Below are 21,229 nucleotides of genomic sequence, written 5' to 3'. Positions count from 1 at the left end.
TGGTTTACTCCCATGCTAAAAGCTGTGGTACACTATAGAAAAGCCTGGTTTACTCCCATGCTAAAAGCTGTGGTACACTATAGAAAAGCCTGGTTCAGCCCCATGCTAAAAGGGTAGACTATAGAAAAGTCAGGTTTAGCCCCCGTGCTAAAAGCCGGGATAGACTATAGAAAAGCGCCGGGCATGGGTGGCGCACGCCTTTAATCCCAGCACTCGTGAGGCAGAAGTAGGTGGATCTCTGTGAGTTTGAGACCAGCCTGGTCTACAAGAGCTAGTTCCAGGACAGGTGCCAAAAGTACACAGAGAAACCCTATGTCGAAAAACCAAAAACCAAAAAACAAAAACAAAACAAAACAAGACTATAGAAAAGCCTGGTTGAGCCCCTGTGCTAAGAGCTGGGATAGACTATAGAAAAGCCTGTTGAGCCCCTGTGCTGAAAGCTGGGGTACACTATAGAAAAGCCTGTGTCTGTACGCTTGAGCAGACTACATCTGCATGAGCACCCTGTGACAGGAGCTGGGAAGGACACATTCAGTCACAGTGTACATACTATGCCCTGGGATGCAGCCTGGGGCTGCAAAGGCTATGGAAGAAGAGCCACTTGACTTGAGTGGGCAAGTCCAGAAAGAAAGTCTCTTCATAAAGGCTACGTCATCTGAGATGTAAAGAATGAGTGAGACTCCCATAAAGGCTTCTGTCCAGAATATTTAAATCGCCACTACAAGACAATAAGGAAAAGACAGCCCAAGAAAAGAACCAACCAGAATCTGGTACATGTTGAATGATATCCAGTCACACTTTCATTGATTAAATAAAATTACCCTTGCATCGAGGGGCTGAGTTAGCAACTAGTTGACAGAAAGTAACCATAAAACATCAAGGGGCATATGGGAGAGATAGGGAGACATAGGAAGTAGTTGGGCAGGATTTTAAGTGGCGCAGGTTTTTCTTGTTTGGCAGAATGGAAGTATGAGCTTTTCAGAGACACCAGCAAGGAGAGGTTAGCTTTTTGCCACTCATCCTCTCTGAGCTCAGAGGTTTTTACCCCAGCCTTTGAATCTCCAGTCTAATTTATAAATAGAATGATAGAGGTTTAGTTAAAGCTACCTTTAGAGGCAGCAACAGAGCCAGTTCCTGCGGGAACAAAATTCCAGCCAGGCTGTGGCCTGAGTGGTCAGACCACTGTTGGAGAAGCAGACAGATAACTGCAGAGTTGCAATTGCTGAGTGAGATAGCAGTAGATTAGGGCACAGCCCAAGTTAAAACTACATGAACAGACAAAATCGGAAATCCAAGTGGCCAAAGACATGGAACTGTACTCCAGTCATTGGTGATGGGGAGCATGCATGTTGAAACCACTACTACAAAACACCCAAAATAGCTAAAGTTCTGAGACTGTCAATGGCAGGTGTCAGTAAAGTAATAGCTTTGAAAAGAAATGGAATTTTCTACTTAACTGAAGATACATCCAGTACCCACATACGTCATGGGGTGTTCAAGGATGTCCAAGTCAAGCAATTGGGAACTTCCAAACCAAGAGCCTACTCACACAAGGAACCAGTGGACTGCAGACATCCACTGATAGTTTTTTGTAAAGGGCAGACTATAAACATGGTAGGTTATAAGAGCCATGTGGACCCAGTCACACCTGCTCAACTCTGCACATTATGCTATAGCAGCCAAAGGATTACATAGCTGAATACCATGGCCATCCTTTGCTGGCTCCTGTTATACTGCAATGAAATCTGAACCCTAGGAACACAGCTCACAGGCAAGTCCAGCACTGCATGATGTTGAATGAAGACACCCTGAGTAAGCACTGTATGAGTCTTTTTCTTTTTCTTTTTTCTTTTTGGTTTTTTGAGACAGGGTTTCTCTGTATAGCCCTGGCTATCCTGGAACCTGCTCTATAGACCAGGCTGGTCTCAAACTCACAGAGATCCACCTGCCTCTGCCTCCCTAGTGCTGGGATTAAAGGCGTGCACCACCACCACCCGGCAAGTCTATTTTCATAAGGCTCAAAACACCCACCAATCGGCATGGCAGTGTAGGCCAGGGGCAGACCACTCCTTAACACACAGTCTCTGCTTGACAGTGAGCTATATAGATTAGGGCTGCATTCCCAGTCTGGCACTAACTAAAGGAAGAGTGAGCAGTGATTACTGGACAGTCAAGGTCAGGTGTGGTGGAGAGAGACCAAAGACTGGAAAGAGTGCAATGGGAGGTCTCTGGAGAGTAGGCCACTGTCTCATTTTTATTAAATAGTGGTCATTGATAGTTTTGGTAGTTTAAAGTATGCTCCCTGCTTATTTTCTTGTATATGTTAAACCATCCTTTAGAGAAAAGTTGAAGGAGTGAGTAGGAATGGATAGGGATAAAGCAAGGAAAGCTGAAAGACAGATGAACAAAGGCCAGAGTGGGAGGAACTCTGGGACCTGGAGGCTGCACCGTACATGAAGAAGGAAGTAGAGAAAGGCAGGTCACAAGATTCCCAGACTGTCTAATTTAAATTTTAAAAATTACAATATAAACTAATTTAAATTTTTAAAAAATACAATATAAATAAAAAAGACTCCAAGACTGCCACGAGTGTCTCCGACATTTGTCAAGTGCCAAGCAAGGTGGCACCTGCCTCTAATCCCAGCACTCAGGAGGCTGATACAGAATAAATTGGCCCTATGTTTAAGACCAGCCTGGGCTCCTGAGACGCTATCGCAAAATACAAGAAAAAAAGAGAAGAAAAAGGGAAACTGCCATAATGTTACTTCATTTAACTATTCTGAGTCAATGTTATTTACATAGTAGCCTGTATTTCTCAATTGCTTAAAACCTCTCACTCATAGAATAAATCAGATAATCCTAACAGCCACACATTAAATTACTTAACAATCTAAATCAGTGTTCTCAACCTGGAGGTCAAATTGACCTTTTCATCAGTGTCACTTATCAGATATTTACATTATGATTCATAACAGTAGCAAAGTTAGACTTATGAAGTAACAACAAAAATAATTTGATGACTGGGGGTCACCACAACATGAGGAACTGTCTTAAAGGGTCACTGTTAGGAAGGTTGAGAGCTGTGGTATAACTGACCTCATGCCTGAATTCATAAACCTTCAACAGACATGGTTCAAATCAATGAAGTTTTCTTTCCCATGAGCATTTGAGTGTCCCAGTTCTCGGGGTCTTTTTGCCTGGGTTCCAGCTCAGCCTCAGAATTTACAAGCAATTTGGATCAATTCCCTAATTTCTCTCCTTGAATTTCCTTATCAGACAATAAAAACCCACTTTGAAGAGTCTGTAGGAATTAAGTACTGGATGTGGTCTGTTCACATAGAACTGGGCACATGTTGGAATTCATTGCTTATTACCTTGTTCTACAGTTGCTGGGGAGAACATGAGGTTCCTGGACCATTCCCCTTTAAAACTTCAGGAGAACATGCAGGTTACAGACCACTCCCCTTTAAAACTGTGGGAGAACATGCAGGTTCCAGACCATTCCCCTTTAAAACTGCTGTAAAGCTGCTGGCTGAGTTTGCACAGTTTGTTTTTACTTAAGAAAACAATTGTAGATATATTTTATAAGTACAAACCAATCTTCAGAGGTAAATTGGTGGAAATAAATATGTATGTTTTATGCTGTTTTCACAGAATTGTGTTGTCAAAACAAAATTTTGTGTTTAACAAATTCTCAGCTTTATAGTGGAATGTGACTTTTTGTGTCTTTTTTGCTAATTTGGGTTTTGGGTGGGGTTTCTTGTTTGTTTGTTTTGGGGGTATTGTTTATTTTATGTGGGGACTTTTGGGGAGTTGGTTTTTGTTTTGTTTTTGAGGCCTCGTGCTGGCCTGAAACTCACTATGTAACACAGGCTGCTTTAGAACTCATGGTAATCCTCCTGTTTCAGCCTCCCAAATATAGGGAATGAAAGCATGAGCCTCCATGTCAAATGACTTGTTTAAAGGTTCAAGATTTGTCCTTGAAGCTTTTTAGCTTAGGGGCATGAAAAGTATCAATGGATATTTTATTTTAGGAGCTTTGAGAAGAAATAATTTTTTCAACCCTCAACAAGTTTTAATTGCAGCAATGTAAGTTCACTTAGCATTTGTATAATTTTCAAAGCAGTTCCAGATTGCTTTCTTCCAGACTCCTCACAATAGTGTTGTAGGATGTATAGCTTTTACAGAACTTGTAGCATTAGTGTCACAGTTCCCAGCCACATCCACCAAGGCTTTAAACATTGTTCCTTCTCCCAAGGAGTGTGTGCAGCACTCAGGCTGGCAAGAAAGCCCACAGCTGCTGCTCACTGCCTGTGCCTGTACTCCACCAAAACAACCACCACCTCCCCGCTAATTTCCTGTGTTTAAAGGGTAATAGAGCCTCTGATATTACTGCCCGATGAACGGACATCAAATCAAAGGCTTGGCCTCAGAGACTGAGCCTGTCATGGATATGTAATGACCCACTCTGAGTGTGGCTGAAGTGTGTACTGTTCTATCCTCAGCAGTGAGAGGTTTTAATACCTCCCAGCTTCAGTGCAGTTGCAAACATTCAATAGGAGGATGACATGGAAAAAAGTTCTCCACAAAACTCTTGCATTTGAAGGGGAGATCGACAACAAGACCCCTGGTCTACACACACACGTGTGAACATATCTACACACACACACATACACACATGCACACACACACACACACACACACACCTGAAGATACACATACACACATATGCACATACACACACATGCATGTACATTCACATGTACTAATAATGACTACCAAGCCAGACAGAAAATCAAGGCCAGCTCAGTAAAGCATTTGGATAAAAGTCACACTGTTCCTTGTTATCAAACCCTGTCCTAGTTTGTCATCCTGCAGCAAATACCATGACTAAAAACAACTTGGAAGAAACGGTTTCTTTCATCTTACACTTCAGTCAGGGTCCATCGCTGAGATCAGTCACAGCAGGAGCTCAAGGCAGGAAGAACCATGGCGGAAAGATGCTCACCGGCTGGCTCTCTCACAGTCTCTGCTAGCCCTCCTAAACAGACCACCAGACTTGGCCACCTGCCAAGGGATGATGCTGCCCACAGTGGGCTGGGTCTTCCTCCATCAACTAGGTAACAATCAGGAAAAAGCCCCCAGACATAGTCACAGGCCAGTCTGATACAGGCAATTCCTCAATTGAGGTTTCCTCTTCCCAGGACAACCAAGATCATCCTTCAGAGTGTATGGTCCAGGCTGACTTCAAACTCTCCATCTTCCTGACGCAGCCTCTCCAGGGCTGGGACTGCAGTCACATGTCACCACGCATGGCTTTTTGTTTGGTTTGGTTTAGTTTGGTTTTGGTTTTTCGAGACAGGGTTTCTCTGTGTAGCTTTGAAGCCTATCCTGTCACTCACTCTGGAGACAAGGTTGGCCTTGAACTCACAGAGATCCGCCTGCCTCTGCCTCTGCCTCCCGAGTGCTGGGATTAAAGGCGTATGCCATCAACGCCCGGCTCACACATGGCATTTTATTTGTGAGTTTTGTGGGCCTGTATGCCTGTGTACCACACTGTGCAGTGCCCGAGGAGGCCAGAAGGGGGCATCAGATACCATGTTGGTGCTGGGAACCAAACCCAGGTCCTGCTGAGAAGTCTCTCCAGCCCATAAATGATTCTTTGATTTTGGTAAAAACTTTGTCCCCAAAAATGAAGTCAGTTAAACTACATGTAGCGCTCTCTCTCTCTCTCTCTCTCTCTCTCTCTCTCTCTCTCTCTCTCTCTCTCTCTCTCTCTCCCCTTCATGTGTAATGTGGCTTTTCTTATGTGATATCATTAACATAGTGTGGGACTTCATGCTAGAGCTTTCTGAAAAGAACATGACTTTCTGCTGTGGATTCTCACAACGTTCTTTTTTGCTTTTTATTAATAATTTATTTTTAGTTTATGAGCATGGGTGTTTTGCCTCTGTGTGTGAGGGTATCAGATCCCCTGGACCTGGAGTTACAGACAGTTGTAAGCTGCCATATAGGTGCTAAGAAGTGAACCCGGTCCTCTGGAGAAGCAGCCAGTGCTCTTAACTGATGAGCCATGAGCCAGCTCCTTGAAGTGCTCTTGACAACCCTTACTTTTGTGACCAAGACAATGAAAGGCAGTTCCTTGGCACTGCCAGGGTTGTCCCACTTTGCTTTTCTGTACTAACCTAACTGTTTTTTATTTCCCCTAACTAGTAGTTATTGGCTTTCCATCTTTGTACAATAATTTTGCCTCTTTGTTGTCCTAACAGAAATCCCGCTTAACCTAGTGACCTAGGGAGCATGTGAGGCAGAAAGACGTGACTACAATAGGAGTCTCTTGCCCTTAAGAAGTTCCCAGATGAACATCCAGGACAGGCACATGAACAAATAGCTATAACACAGTGCAGAATGGCCAGCAGAGGAAAAGTTCACTCAGGGTGGGGACAGGGATGGGGCTGGAGGTTTAGTAGAGTAAAACAGAGTGACAGGTTCAGAACTCCAAGCTGTCACATGTCAAAGATGCACAAGTGCGAGGCTTGCTAGCTTCTCCTGCCCCATGCCATGTAACCCATTAAATGACTTTAATTTTCTTTAAAACTATGTACACTTAGCACACTTCTAAAGATAAGTTTATATTTTGTTCCTTGGTCTTAAGAGTCTGTTCTACATTATTGTATAGTTTTTCAGCTGCTTTGTTTGAAAAAGTCAGCGTTTGTAGACCAAATGCTAAAAAGAGTAAAGCCAAACAAATGATGAAACAGTTGCCACACAGACAGGGCTGTGGTGTTTACATGGAGACCAGATGTTTCTTCAGATTTCAGGACTGTCCTCCTTGTTTTCATTTCTATTCATAACCATGAAGAAAATATTATAGATGTAGGATATTAGTTTAAATCCAAAAGGGAATAGAAATGGAAGGAAATGGGTTCGTGCTGGCCTGCATACCTTTCTGATGAGTGCCTCATTTTCATTTGAGAAGCTGGCTCCAGTGTTCACTGACAGTGGGATTGTTCCATCACATGAGTGTTGGTGTCAGGGGACAGGGATTTCCCTTGACCCTTCTTCCTCATCTGCTTCTTAACCTGCTTCCTGTGCTCAGGCCATCAGCACAGCTCCGGGCTGTACTCCACTGGCCATATGAATGTGAGTCCAGGCAAGCCCATACCTGGAATTAATTTCATGTGCTTTCTTATTCAAAAGATAATCAATTCCAGGTCTACTTCTGGATAATAATCCTTAATTGTCCTCCATAAAATGAGAAATATTACAGATAATGAAACTATTCAAATTAATGTTTCCATAACTTTGAGAATGTGTTCTCCAATTGCATACCCCCACCCCCCTTCTTTTTTAATTCTAGCCGACACGGGAGTTTAGAGTTACAGTAGATGTGTCGTTCTGGAAGGATGGGCAGGGAAGTTTTGCTTTTAAATTTCATTTACAGCTAGTTTTTTTCTTTTCTTTTTTCTTTCTTCTTTTTTTTATAATTTTATAATTTCTGTCTAGCAAATACAATGTCTCCCCTTTTTAGTTTTTAAACTCTTATAAACTGTATTTTAAGAAATTATGCATCTCATCTTGCTCAGTCATAAAAACTATTGGCTTTTAAAATTATTATTTTGATGTACGTCTTTGATGTCTTTTAAAGGCAATATAGTCACTTAAATAAAATCCAAAGCAGTAAAAAGCTCTCCCACTGAATAAAAGAACTTAAAAGGCATTCTAGTTCTGCTTTTGAATATGTTGGCAAGATTATTTATCTATCAGTTATTATTTAATTATTATTAATAATAAATTATTTATTATTCTTTTATTTAATCAGTTGGTTAAATCACCTTTGCTATTGTCCGAAATAGGTTTCATCTACAGTTATCCCACCCTGAACACATCTAATCTCACCTGAAATAGAAAATACATAACACATGTTAGTGTTTCTTACTCGAAATTAAGCCACGTGGTTGTCTCTCTTGTTCACTAATGTCATTGAATATAGATAGGAATAAGGTAGAATTCAATATTACCGATATAAAAATTTCTCTTCATTTTTGGTATTTCAGCTTCAACAAACCCAGAAGTCATCAAGATAAATTCAGTTCTGGATATAGTTGCCAAAGTGGAAGAGTATTATCTCAAGGGCTATGTTGTTGGGGCCATTCACCCAGTTATACAACCTGTGCGACATCGAAAACACCTCCCAGCAAGTCACCTATATAGAGTGGTGCTGTCTCGGTTAAAAGTAAGGTAAGCTTGAGAAAAGTCACACCAGAGGCCGTTAAGAGGGATTTTCCTTAATCTTTTGTTTGTTTGTTTTGTTTTGTTTGTTTTTTGTTTTGTTTTGTTTTTTTGGTTTTGGGGGGCTGGTTAGTTGGTTTTTGGTTCTTTTTTGAGGAGGGGGGCAGTGACCTAGAACTCATAGAAATCCACCTGCCTCTGCCTCCTGAGTGCTGGGATTAAGAGCATACACCACCCCTGCCGCCGCAGCCACCACCACCACCACCTGGCAGCTTTTCTTTAAAAGAGAAGAAATTTTGAAAGCCTGAAGGAGAATGAAGGCTACTCGGGGGATTGATTCAAGGCCTATTTTCTCAGCTGAAATTGAATTGGAATAAGGAAACTCACCCCTTTAAAACCCCTGATTAAGCCTAGTGTGGTAGTGTATGTAGGATGGGAGTGACCCCAGCAAGCGGAGGGTGAGAGAGGCATGAGGACCTCAACTTTGACACTGGTGTGGCCTACATAGGAAGATTCCAGTTCAAAAGAAGAGAACCAAAACAGCAAAAGCCCTCCTGATCACCGTCTTTACTCTTTGGGGCCGAATAAATAGGCACTAAGTGAAGATGTCAGTGAGCAAAAGGAAGGCAATGGACCCAGGAAGCACCCCAAAAAGCTGGGTGTGGTAACTCCTGTAAAACACCAGAATATAAGGAACAACAATTAGCCTAACCATACCGAGGGAATCGATGCAGCCCACTCTCTCTGAGCTCTTCCAGCTACCTCCATTCTCATTAAGAACAGCAGCTGAAACCTAAACAAGGGGGAGCTATGGACCCCAGATTGATAGCTGGGAAACCAGAATAGGACTGATCCAGACCCCCTGAATGTGGGTGTCAGTTTGGAGGTCTGGTTAATCTATGGGGCCTCTGGTAGTGGATCAGTATTTATCCCTAGTACAAGAATGGACTTTGGGAGCCCTCTCCACATAGAGGGAAACTGTCTCAGCCTAGACACATGAGGGAGAACCTAGACCCTGCTCCAAATGATATGACAGACTTTGAAGATCCCCCATGGAAGACCTCACCCTCCCTGGGGAGCAGAAAGGGGATGGGGTAGGGGATTAGTTGGGGGAGGATGGGGACAGAGGAGGATGGGAGGGAGAGGGAACTGGGATGTAAAAAAAAGTTTGTTTCTCATTTAAGTTAAAAAAAAAAAAAAGAACAGCACCACCTCACCAAGGTCTCAAAATTAGATAGACATGTTGGCAACGTTTTCCCTAAATGTGATGGGGATCTGGGGTCCTTGGGATTGAACCTAAGCTTTCCACATGCAAAGTAGATTTGCCAAATTTCATTTCTATGTATACCTAGTAGGGTCTTAAGGTCTTCCCTTTGGGGACGAATACATAGGTCAGAGGCACAACACTTGTGCGAGGGGGTTTGAGCCTTAGCACCACAAGAAGTCAATTGTCTTCTTCACTGTTCTGTTGCTGTGACAGGACAGTGACCAAGGCAACTTAGAAACCATTTAATTGAGGGTTTGCTTACAATTTTAGAGGGTGAGTCCATTATCATGGTGGAATGCATACAGTCATGGGTCTGAGGCAGTAACAGCTGAGAGTTACGTCTTGATCTGCAGGCAGAAGGTAGAAAAGGAAACACTTTGCCTAGGCTGGGCTTGAGGTGACACACCTACTCCAACAAAGCCACACCTATTGCAGCAAGGCCACATCCCTTAATCCTTCCCAGTAGGTCAACTGTGGACTAGTGAGTGCCTATGAGGGTCATTCTCATTCAAACCACCTTGACTACTTTGACTCTCTCCAGTGAAGAAAGCAAATGAGCACAATATTGCCTGAAATTAACATATAAAAAATTTTGTACAACTCTTCATCTATATGGAAACTGTCTTATGACTGGGCAGAGGGACAGTGGGTAAAGGTACTTGCTGTGTGAGCCTGGTCCCAGAATACACATAAAGGTAGAAGGAGAGAGCCAGCTCCACAGAGATGCACTCTGACCTACGTGCACACTGTGGAGTATTGCCCCCTCTACATACACACACACACACACACACACACACACACACACACACACACACGCGCGCATATACACTCACACGTACATACACGCAATGATTTTTTTTCAATCTCAAAAATTGTGTTTCCTCTTTATAGAGGTGAATCAACAGCCATCAATGTAAAAGCTAAAGAAAATCATAATAAGGAGGGAAAAGGTGATAAGATAGGCAAATTGGAAAGGGAAGGAAGAAGAGAGAGAACTGGTCTTTAAAGTTTCCAGATGGTCTGGCCCTGCCCCTTGCCAGCCCCTGCGGCAAGAAAGTTGGCTCTGTTCCTCACCTGAAGGGGGTGGGGTGTTCCTGTGGAGGCCCAGGCTGACCAACTCAGCTACCACCCAGGCCCACCCCATATCAACCCCATCTACAACCTGCTGGAGCCGACGAAGGGACCAGTCCTGTGGAACCATAGCCGAGGATCTCCATGAACTGGGCAACAGCAGGATAGCAGAGAGAAGTCCAGTATTGATAGTACGTCAGAAGCCAGAGGCCTAGAGCCTGACCAACAACTCACTGCAAGTAAAGCTGTTTAGGTAAAAAGGTATTGTGTGTCATATCACAGGTCCCAGTGCCACTAAGACGAATAAAGACGAGGTGGAGAGGTAGGAAAGACGGGGAAGCAAAGTGGAGCTTTTGTTGTTGTTGTTATTTTACTTTTTCCTTTTCTTTTATGGGAGAAGCTACAAGGGTGGAAGGCAGATACAGAGGGACTGAAAAATGAGTGGGATTGGGGTGCATGATGTGAAATTCCCAGAGAATCTACAAAAAAAAAAAAATATGGTAAATAAAAAAAATTACAGATGGTGGGTTGCGGGTGGAGCTCAGCTGGTAGAGCGCTTGCCTAGCAGGTGGGCTTTCCTGGGCTCATTTTCTGGTACCAAATAAACCAGATACAGAGTCACATACCTGTAATCCCAGAATTCAGGAGGGCCAAAGATCAAGATCATTCTCTACTCCATATCAAGTTTGAGGCCTGCTTGAGATACATAAGAACTTACCTAAGTTCTTTAAACATAAAAGAAGAAAGTTTGGTGTCTTTTCACTGCTAAGGATCAAATCCAGGATTTTGCACATTCTAGGCAAACACTGCACCACTGAGCCATGGTCCCCTGCCCCTATCTTGTTTTTAAAGACAGTGACTGCTATTCAATAGGTACCAGTGGGCATGCACACACACACACACACACACACACACACACACACACACACACACACACACACAGGTGTGTGTGTATGGACTTCAGGTTTTGCTAGAATACAAATGTTTTCAGATCAAGCATTACTAAGCACATTTGACATTTCTTACTCATGCTTATGTCCTGATTACAAATCCCATCAACTGTGTATAACCACTGCCTTTCCTGCTTTTAGTGTTAAATAGACTCAGAAGTGCTGAAACTTGGCAGAAGTTAGAGGCCAGTAAAGAAAAGGGGGGAGAGAAACAGGCATATTTATCTGCATTTAAATAGTGTTGTTTTTCTACTTATGCTCTGTTCAATAACAAAGTCTCTTTCATACACTTTAAATTAGAAATCACTGTGTGTCTGTGGCATTTGGTTTTAGTGAGCCATTGGGGTTGAAATAACAAAGTGAGAGCTTTAATCTTACTTCTGAGTTGATCGTGATTTTCCCCTGGACATAAATGGAAAGCAGTAACTTGCCTCTGACCCTGACCATGACTGTGTTCTCATTGCAGCCCCAAGCATTCAGCAGTACCAGTTGGACAAAGGCATGCAAGACTTGTGATGGAGGAGTGTCCTCTAACTTACGAGACACAAACAAACGACGCAGCAAAAGAACTCATAGAAAAGGTACTGGGTGTGCATTCCTCGTGGCACACTAAGAAACAATTTCCTTTCTTACCTGAAAACCATACAGATCCCAGGCATGGTGGCCCAGCCTGTAATCCTGGCACTGGGCGAGGGGAGGACCACAAGTGCAAGGTTATCCTTCACTACATAACAAGTTCGAAACCAGCCTGAACTACATAGTGAGTTCCAGGCAGCCTAAGCTACAGTGTAGGACCCAAAAGATTAGGGAAGTGGCGATGACTTATTCTTCAGAACTCAAAACTTAAAGCATGGGAACCAAACTGTACAGAGTCTAAAACTCCACTAGTCAAGGGTCTCTGGAGGAAGAATAGAAAGGATGAGTGAAGGGGTTTGCCAGGTTGATTTACACAGCAGGACAGCAACGGCTACGTTTATACTGAGGCTGAAACCCCAGTAGCTGCTCTTCCACAGGATCAAAGGTCTTAGCAGTCCCAGTCAGGGGACCCTGGAGAGCAGCGGTTCTTCAGTCCATTTTGGAAGGCTGAAGGACTGGGTTTTAATGTCAGCCAGAAGCAGCAGCAGCCTGTTGCCTCCAGAGTAAATCAATTTAGCAGCACATGAAGGCAAGCAAGCAAAAAGCAAAATCATTTTGTCTCCATTTTCTTCTATCTGGGAAGCCACCGGAAGTACCACCCATATTGAAGGTGGGCCTTCCCACTGCGGTCGAACTGAGCAAGAAAATTCCTCACAGATATGTCCATCAGCTTGCCGGTCAATTGACTCCATATCCAGTCAAGCAGACAGACAAGATTAGCCATCACAAAATGGTAAATAAAGGCCTATAAAACAGAATAGAGCTAGTGAAGTAAATTCAACTGCATGTAAGAAGTTTACTAACAGCTGGGCAGTAGTGATGCACACCTTTAATCCTAGAACTTGGGAGGCAGAGGCCGGTGATCTCTGAGTTTGAGGCCAGCCTGGTCTACAGAGCTACACAAAGAAACCCTGTCCTAAAGAAACGGGAAAAAAAAAAAAAAGAAAGAAAGAAAGAAAGAAAGAAAAGAAATTTAATAACAAACATGACAAGACTAGATGGGAGAATAACTGTAACTTAGTCAATACTAAGGGAAGTAGGCAATTGTCCCATGGAAAATAGATTTCAGAAGTCTCAGATGAGACAAAGAGGTGGGTTTTAAATATGAAAAAAAACTAAAAGAAAACAAAAAATAAACGTATTCAGTTGCGAATGGAGGAGTTGGCATAAAAACAAATTATGTCTTTTTTAAGAAAAATTAACTTGAAAAGAGATCAAGGGAAAATTTACAATTAATGTAACGTACACTAAATGTAGATTGACTAAACCAAGAAAAAACATATATCCACAAATATCCTTAATTGATGGGATTTTTGGTGAAAGTTGTTTTAGGCCTACTTAGGAGTTCTTAGTAGAACTCCTAAGTAGTTTGTTTGTTTGTTTGTTTGCTGTTGTTTTTTGAGCAGGAGTTGGTTTTGTTTTGAAATGGACTTCCACTATGTAGCCTTCCTTGGCTGCCCTAGAACCTTGAATTTACAGAGATCAGTCTAGCTCTACCTCGAGAGTGCTAGGATTAAATTGAACAGCACCACATCCAGCTAGCCTTTGTTTAATTTAAATATACAGACTCAAGAACCCAAGGCACTTCCTCTTGCATAGAAATTGAGAGTGGACTGAGGAGTGCTGACTCACAGTTACAATCCTTGAGCACGGTGTGGTGGTTTATACCTGTAATCCCAGTGTGCAGGCGCCTGAGGCAGGGAGACCCTGGGTTCCAGAGCAGCCTGTGTTACAAATAAGGAGAAAAGGAATGGTGAACTGTAAGTAACTGCTTGTGGTGAATCCATGTCTGTGGTTTGTGTCTCTCCACTAACAACTGCTAATGATGTTTCCACTAAGGTACAAAGTTGCCATTCAACTCCACGGTGGGAAACCTGGAGACCAGGTTTTGCAAATACGCATACTGTTTACCGCTGCTATTCTAGGTATTTCTTTTTCTGGAAATAAATCCACTCCAGACAGCTTCTTTTGAAAACAAAAATATAGCTACTGAGTCTTGCTAGATGACCACCAGAGGACTTTATTTTGAATCTGACGCCCTGGACACAGTTAAAAGACTTAAACAGGAAAGCACAGTTGTTTGAGCAATTAGAGTCCTGGATTCTTCTCTAAGTGAAAAGCTTCAGGGAACATACAGGCGAAATATCCCAACATTCCCCGGGGCATGAGCAAGAGCAACTGGCGAATGCCAAGTATTTCTGAACAGCCACTTTGTGTGAAGACTTGATTGTTGGACAGCTAGCTTTAACTGTCTATTAATGTCCAGTCTTTTTTTAGTTTGTGTCCTTGCATGTGGTATTGAGGATTGAACACGGGGCTGCCTGCATGCAGGCATTCTACTCTGAGCTAGATCCCCACCCTTGTCTGCTCTATTTTTAATGTTCAGTTTGCATTTTCTTCTCTCAGGGTTTTAAAATGCCACATTTAAAAATCAGTCCTCTAAGGCTGGCAAGACAGCCCAATAAGTAAAGGTATGGCTGCCAAAGCTGACAGGAACCGAGTTCAAACCCTAGAACTCACGTGGTAGAAAAGCACTACCTCCTACAAATTGTCCCCTACCACTACATGTGCATCATACCATGACACACGTGTGTTCGTGTACACACGCAAATAAATAAATGTACTTAAAATTATTCATCCTCCAAGTTAAAATGAAAAAGACATCAATATATTTGTTCCTAGACTTTTCCAGAAGAAAAAAGAAATATCTGCTGTAGTACAAGAGAGAAGTTTTCCTGAACATCTCCATCAAATCAAATACATAGAAAGGACACTGACAAGAAGTTTACCCCCTTTCTACTGGAAGAATGGGAATTCCCCTCATACCCTCCTCTTTTCTCCCAGGACACCTAGGAGGTCAAAACTATGTGGCTATGTCCAAATCTCCACACAGTGTTAAATCTCAGACTGTAACTCTTAGAGGAAGGAGTGAGGCTGAGCCAGCCACCGTCCAGAGTTCTGGCTCCACCAGCCTCCCAGCCAGCCAAAAGTGGCCCCCTTGGTTGCATTGCTCTTCTTTTTCTCCAGTTCTTCCTGCCTTTGAAAATCCCATGTCAGTGTTTCTATCTTCAACTTCCATCATAACTCTCTCCCGGGTAACACTTAAAATGTTCACTTTAGATGTTTAAAACAGTGACCATGAAAAAACCGACAGTGCTGAGCCAGGCATTGGTGGCACACACCTTTAATGCCAGCACTCGGGAGGCAGAGGAGGATCTCTGAGTTTGAGGCCAGCCTGGTCTACAGAGTGAGTTCCAGGACAGCCAGGGCTACACAGTGAGACTGTCAAAAAAATAAGAAAACCTTTCTACTTCTGCGTTTATTTAGTGGATGCTTACAATACACCTATCAAATGATGCAATAAAAAGACAGATAAGACACAGCATTTTCCCTGGGAAGTATTGCCAGCAGAACACAGAAGAACACGGTCACAAAAAGAACAGTCACACTACCCTAATTGTCATCACAGAGCCTTCATCCAGTAACTGATGGAAGCAGATGTCAGAGATCCACAGCCAAGCACTGGGCCAAGCTCCGAGAGTCCAGTTGGAGAGAGGGAGGAGGGATTATATGAGCAAGGGGGGCAGGAGGCTCAAGATCATGACTGGGAAACCCACAGAGAGAGCAGACCCAAGCTTGTGGGAGCTCACAGACTCTGGACCAACAGCTAGGGAGCCTGCATGGGACCCACCTAGGCCCTCTGCATGTAGGTGACAGTTGTGTAGTTTGGTCTTTTGTGGGGCCCCTAGCAGTGGGGCCAGGATCTGTCCCTGACACATGAGCTGGCTCTTTGGAACCTATTTCTGGTAGTGGGATGACTTGTCCAGCCTTGATGGGGGTGGGGGAAAGTTTGGTCCTGCCTCAACTTGATATGCCATGCTTTGTTGACTCCCATGAGAGGCCTTACCCCCTCTGAATGGAGATGGAGGAGGAGTGGATGGGGGGGCAGTTAGAAGCGAGGTGGGGGATGGGAACAGGAGAAGAGGAGGGAAGGGAAACTGTGGTTGGTATGTAAAATAAATAAATTTAAAAAGAAAAAAGAACATTCACACAGAGCTGAGAAGAAAACCCTTAGATCTTGGGCACTGTGTGCTTAGAGGAAATAAGATAACAGTCTCATGAGTATTTGAATGGAAACAGTACCAAACATGAAAATCACCACTGCTAAGATCCCAAATTATTTCGCTGGCTTCATGTCATCTGCTTCGGAGCCTATGTGCTAACTGACCAGATCAAATCGGATTCTGTGTGTTTGACCCAGGTCTGAGGCAGCAGATTAGAAAGCAGATTAGAAAGCTTCCTTACAACTGAGCCATGAACTGTGCTCATGTTTCATATGTGCATATTTATAAGAGCTGGCCTCTTAACATCTATCCTAATCAACACCAAATAGAGCTGTGTGCTTTTTGTTTTTAAATTAACATCTCCTTTAATAGTGAGGTTGTGTTTGCTTCAGTTATTTTGGGGAGTGTTCGGAACAGTCTTTACTTTGATTCTGCTGGAAAGATTACTGTTAACCATATCTAAAAATCATGCTATAAAATTTACTAGTTCTTGCCAAATGAAATTTCAGAGGAAAATATGGTTCTCTCTTTATAATCTCTGAAGCATTAGTTATGTTTGACATGCCATGCTGATCCTGACACATGATCTTGGGGGTGGTGTACTTTAGCGGTTTCCCTGGCTTATAAGTGTGGCTTGGTTACTGGTCAGTTTATTCTATCTTCTAATGGCCTCCTTAGGACTAAGGTTAGTTGACTGAGTCATACATGGGGTTTACCTCGGTCCTGCCATCTCTTTAAACCTCAGATTAATGCTGCTGCTAAAAGAGGGATGAAATTTGTTGGATTTGTATCACAATATTACTTGCCATCCAAACACTGTAATGGAACCAGCCATGATGGAGACGCAGAACTGGGACTACACAGGAGACACGGTTCCCATGACAACTGCAAAAGTGGGAATGAAGGAGACATCAGTGGACAGTTGTGTGAAAGTGGAATGGAGGAGGAACCACAGCTCGAAAGTGGACATCAGACAGAAGGAAACAGCAGCCCCAGCTACTCTAAACCAGATCGGGGAGGAGGTAACAGCATGGATGGAAAGAGAATGTACTCTGCTCTCCAAACTGTATCTTTATTTTAAAGACATATAAGACAATGTTAATTTCTGCAGGTTATAAGGACAGTGAACTAATCTAATCTTGTGGGGTTGTTTTTAAGTAATTGTAGCCAGTAATAAGGCAAGGCAATGTTTCAGACATTAGTTCTCCTACTGACCCTGCAAGCCGTCCACATAATGCAGCCACTTAGGCCTCCTCTAAAACGAAAGGCTGTATGTGTGCTACAAATCGACAGCCAGGCGGTGGTGGCGCACGTCTTTAGTGCCAGTACTTAGGAGGCAGAGGCAGGCAGATCTCTGTGCATTCAAGGCTAGACTAGTCTACAAATCAAGTTCCAGGACAGCCAGGGCTGTTACACAGAGAAACCCTGTCTTGGGAGAGAGAGAGAGAGAGAGAGAGAGAGAGAGAGAGAGAGAGAGAGAGAGTTGACTGAGAAAGTAGCTTGGTTTACAGCTGTCTGGTAAACTGTGTGAGAACCTCAGGACAGGCCTTTCCCATTTCATGCATGCTCTTCACCTTTGAAATCAATGGGCATCCTTTGATCATGGCTAGACTATGACAATGGAGCATCATGATGATTCAGTTATTTTAACAATAGTGCCCACAGCCAGAAATAACTGTAGACAATAGTTTTGTCCTTCTCTGCCAAGTCTCAAGTTTTCCCAAGAAACTGAGAGTATTCTTCTCTTTTATTTTTGACTGTGTAAAGTTTCCTGACATCTTTGCAGGAATGTTTTTTCAAAAAGCTACTTCAAAGAAAATTAAAGACCCTTATACCGTGGAGTAAACATGGCCTCTGGAGACAAATGCCTCAATGTCTTTGTATGAAGGGGACAATTGCAGAGCCTCTCTCACGGGGCTATAAAGGGGAAACAGCCCAGTGCCTAGCACATAAGAAGCTCTAGCAAGTTAGTAGTTGCTCCAAACCTTTGATCATCACTGGCCCTGAAGGGCGCAGTGGAGTCCTGAGTCTAAGACGAGCTCAGCATCCATGCATGGCAGAGATCCCTTTGAACAGGATCTCCTAGAGAAAGAACCAGATTAATATGGAACTATACTGTTAAAGCTGTGTTGACTTTTTTTATTGTTTTTGTTGTTGGGTTTATTTTTTGTTTTGTTTTTGTTTTTGGAGCTGAGGACCAAACCCAAGACTGTGCACTTGCTAGGCAAGTTCTCTCCACTGAGCTAAATCTTCAACCCCTGTTAAAGCATTCTTTAGACAGTAAACTATTTATATGGTATACAACTGTGTACTTAAAAACTAAAAACTTTCATGAGAACAATAAATACCAAATTCATTCTAGCAGTTATATTTAGAGAATGGATTTGGGGACTATATACTGCTAGGTACATAGTACATTGTAGTACATAGTAGCCTCCATTGTGTCCATTGTCTTATTTCTGTGAAGAAATAATTCAAAGCTAATGTGGCACAATGTTAACATTTGATTAAACTGAGCTGGGGGTGGGGAGGGTGTAAAGGTAGCTTAGGTACAGCACTTGTCCCACAAACATCAAGTCTTGAGTTTGATGCAGATGTGAGTTCATGCTTGTAACCCTAGTGCTAGACAGGTAGACAAGATGGCCAGATCATGAGCTCTTCGTTCAGTTAGAGACCCTAACTCAAAACCTAAGCTAGAGAAGGACTGGGAGAGTCACCCAACATCAACCTCTGGTCTCTCTACATGTGTGCACACACACAGGTGTACATGCACCCAAACACACAATACGAACATGTACACAGATATATACATATAATTTTTTTAATTGAGTGGTGGGTACTTTTATTATTTTCTGTATTTATTTGTGTAGAGTGTCTCGTGAAGAACAAATTATTTAAGAATTTTTTATTAGTGAGATTATAATTGCCTCTCCCCTTTTTCCTGAATGCCTATCCTCAGATCACAAGCTGTACATGGTCTTCAATGCTTTTGGTGAAGATTCAGCCTGCTGGACCTATCAGGAAGGTATCCTGTCCATGAAAGTGACAAGGAAAGGAGCTGTCATCAACACACTTGACGCCAACTGGCTAGAATTAACTACATTTTATTATAAGCAAGGCTTGTCTTTAGTTGACTCTTTTGTATGCTGGGAGACACCTAAAGGTGAGTTTTACATTAGTAATACATTCATATGTAAATAATCTGGATTTGTGTCAAAACTGCTGAAAATATTTTTGCCTTTCAAGTTCTATGTCTATAAGGATGGGTATAATTTAAAAGACTTAGCCAGTAAAATGACTCAGCAGGTAAAGGAAGTTGCAGCCAAGCCTGACAACCTGAGTTCAGTCCACAGGACCCACCATAGAAGTAAACCCAAACTCCTCAAGTTGAGCTCCACCCTCCACACAGATGCAGAGGCAATCACGTGGCACACGTGTGCCCACACACATAGAGCAAACACACATAGAAATAAATAAGGTGTAATTTTAAATTTTTTAAAGAAAAGCTTTACTATCCTTAAGAGCAAATGGAAACCCTTGGCCAGTGTAGAATTGTAACGTAATGTTTGCTGTTGTATAAGAACCATTATGAACAGAAACACCGTGGGGGGGGGAGGGCAGTAGGAATTTCCAAGAATAGTGAGCTACAGTAGCCCAGTCAGGAAGATCAGGGTAACATCCCATAGTTAATATCCACATTTAATATACTATCCCACTTTGTGGCAGTAAGTACAATGTACATAGTTAGTGTATTTCTGCCTGTTTTTATCATTTGTGCAGAAAAGAAATTAGAGGTATGGACCCATTTTTTTCTTTGTCTTCCTCTAATCTTTGTCATTGAGTTACAATGTTGTACATAACCAGCCTTATCTATCACATAAACAAAGACTTCCCCAACAATGAGTTTAAGAGAGATTAGTGTTCAAAGAAATAAAAAAGAAAGAGTGGGCAGATTGGAGAGAATGCATCAGAAGGTGGGAATTGGAATTGCTATGGGCCTTAAGCTTGACCAGGTTGGAGCCAAGAGTGAAGGAGAAATCAGACACGATGTCGTGAGACCACCGTGTTCTTAAACCAGCCTTCTAGCACCTACCCTGTGTGACAGATGGCTGGATGGAACATAGTGTGTCCAGGAGTCACATTCCAGAAGATGGTTTTAACTAGAGCCAAGCCCAAGGCATGCCTCAAACACAGCTTCTGGCAGAGATGACTGGCACACAGCAGGTGCTCAACAAATACTCAGGGTTTTTCAGCTACTGGAAACTTCTTCCAGTTTGGTCTTGTTTGGAAATAGCAAAGTTTCATGAGAAGAAAGAGGCCTTAAGAATCTTATACACCAAGGTTTAAGGTCTGCTTCTACTTAATAGCTCTGTGATTTGGGGAAATCGGGTGGGCTGACGGAAGTCGCTCCCTAAAGGGGTTATGAAAGCCACTCTGCCTCTGTGAGACGTGAGTGATTACAGTGCAGATGGGATGCCCAGTACCGAGGCGACCGCAGAGTTCGTTTTCTGGTGCCTCCCTTCCTGGCATGCATTACGGGAAGTGTCACACGTTCCAAACGGATCACCTATTTGGAAACTGGTTTTGTGCTTCACACTGTTTCCCTCTCCTCTCCTCTCCTTCTCCCCCTCCTCTTTGCAGCATCTAAGTTGGAGACATTTCAAGTTTTGATTAGTGACAAACTGCCTTAAGAAAAGCAAACCTATTCTTTTCAGTGTCTCTCAGGCATTCCTGCCACGGGGAAGGGCCTGATGAACATAAAATGAGTTTCAACAGTTGCTTAGCTAGAGGCATGTGTGGCCCTAGTTCTTAGTGCCCCAGGAAGGTTCTCCCTCCTTCTGCAGCTCTGGAATGGCTCTTCAAACATTGTTTGATGCAATCATTGCCGAATCTCTACTCATCCATCTCAGTCTCCGGGATCTAGACACCAGTGGGTCACCAGAACTTTCCCTGGAGTTGCCCAGGGACACTGCAGAGGGGAAACTGACCAGTGTGTGTCACTGTGAGAA

General features: G+C 42.9%; 1 protein-coding gene across 4 annotated transcripts in view; it reads left to right on the top strand.

The window, feature by feature from the left end:
- Positions 1-21,229, top strand: part of Rftn2 (raftlin family member 2) — a 51,157-nt gene that overhangs the window by 5,694 nt on the left and 24,234 nt on the right. For 3 of the 4 annotated variants that reach the window (XM_027396906.2, XM_027396905.2, XM_027396909.2), the window contains exons 2-5: positions 8,058-8,241; positions 11,987-12,101; positions 16,966-17,242; positions 19,180-19,383. In XM_027396906.2, coding sequence (XP_027252707.1) covers positions 8,058-8,241; positions 11,987-12,101; positions 16,966-17,242; positions 19,180-19,383 — 780 coding nt within the window. Of the gene's footprint in view, positions 1-7,065; positions 7,144-8,057; positions 8,242-11,986; positions 12,102-16,965; positions 17,243-19,179; positions 19,384-21,229 lie in introns of those variants that run through there. The other variant, XM_035440953.1, reaches the window with a different exon arrangement.

This window comes from Cricetulus griseus, chromosome 2 (genome assembly GCF_003668045.3).
Source record: "Cricetulus griseus strain 17A/GY chromosome 2, alternate assembly CriGri-PICRH-1.0, whole genome shotgun sequence".
Lineage (NCBI taxonomy): Eukaryota > Metazoa > Chordata > Mammalia > Rodentia > Cricetidae > Cricetulus > Cricetulus griseus.
The sequence above is the reverse complement of the archived record's forward strand: the minus strand, read 5'-3'. Positions and strand labels throughout refer to the sequence as shown.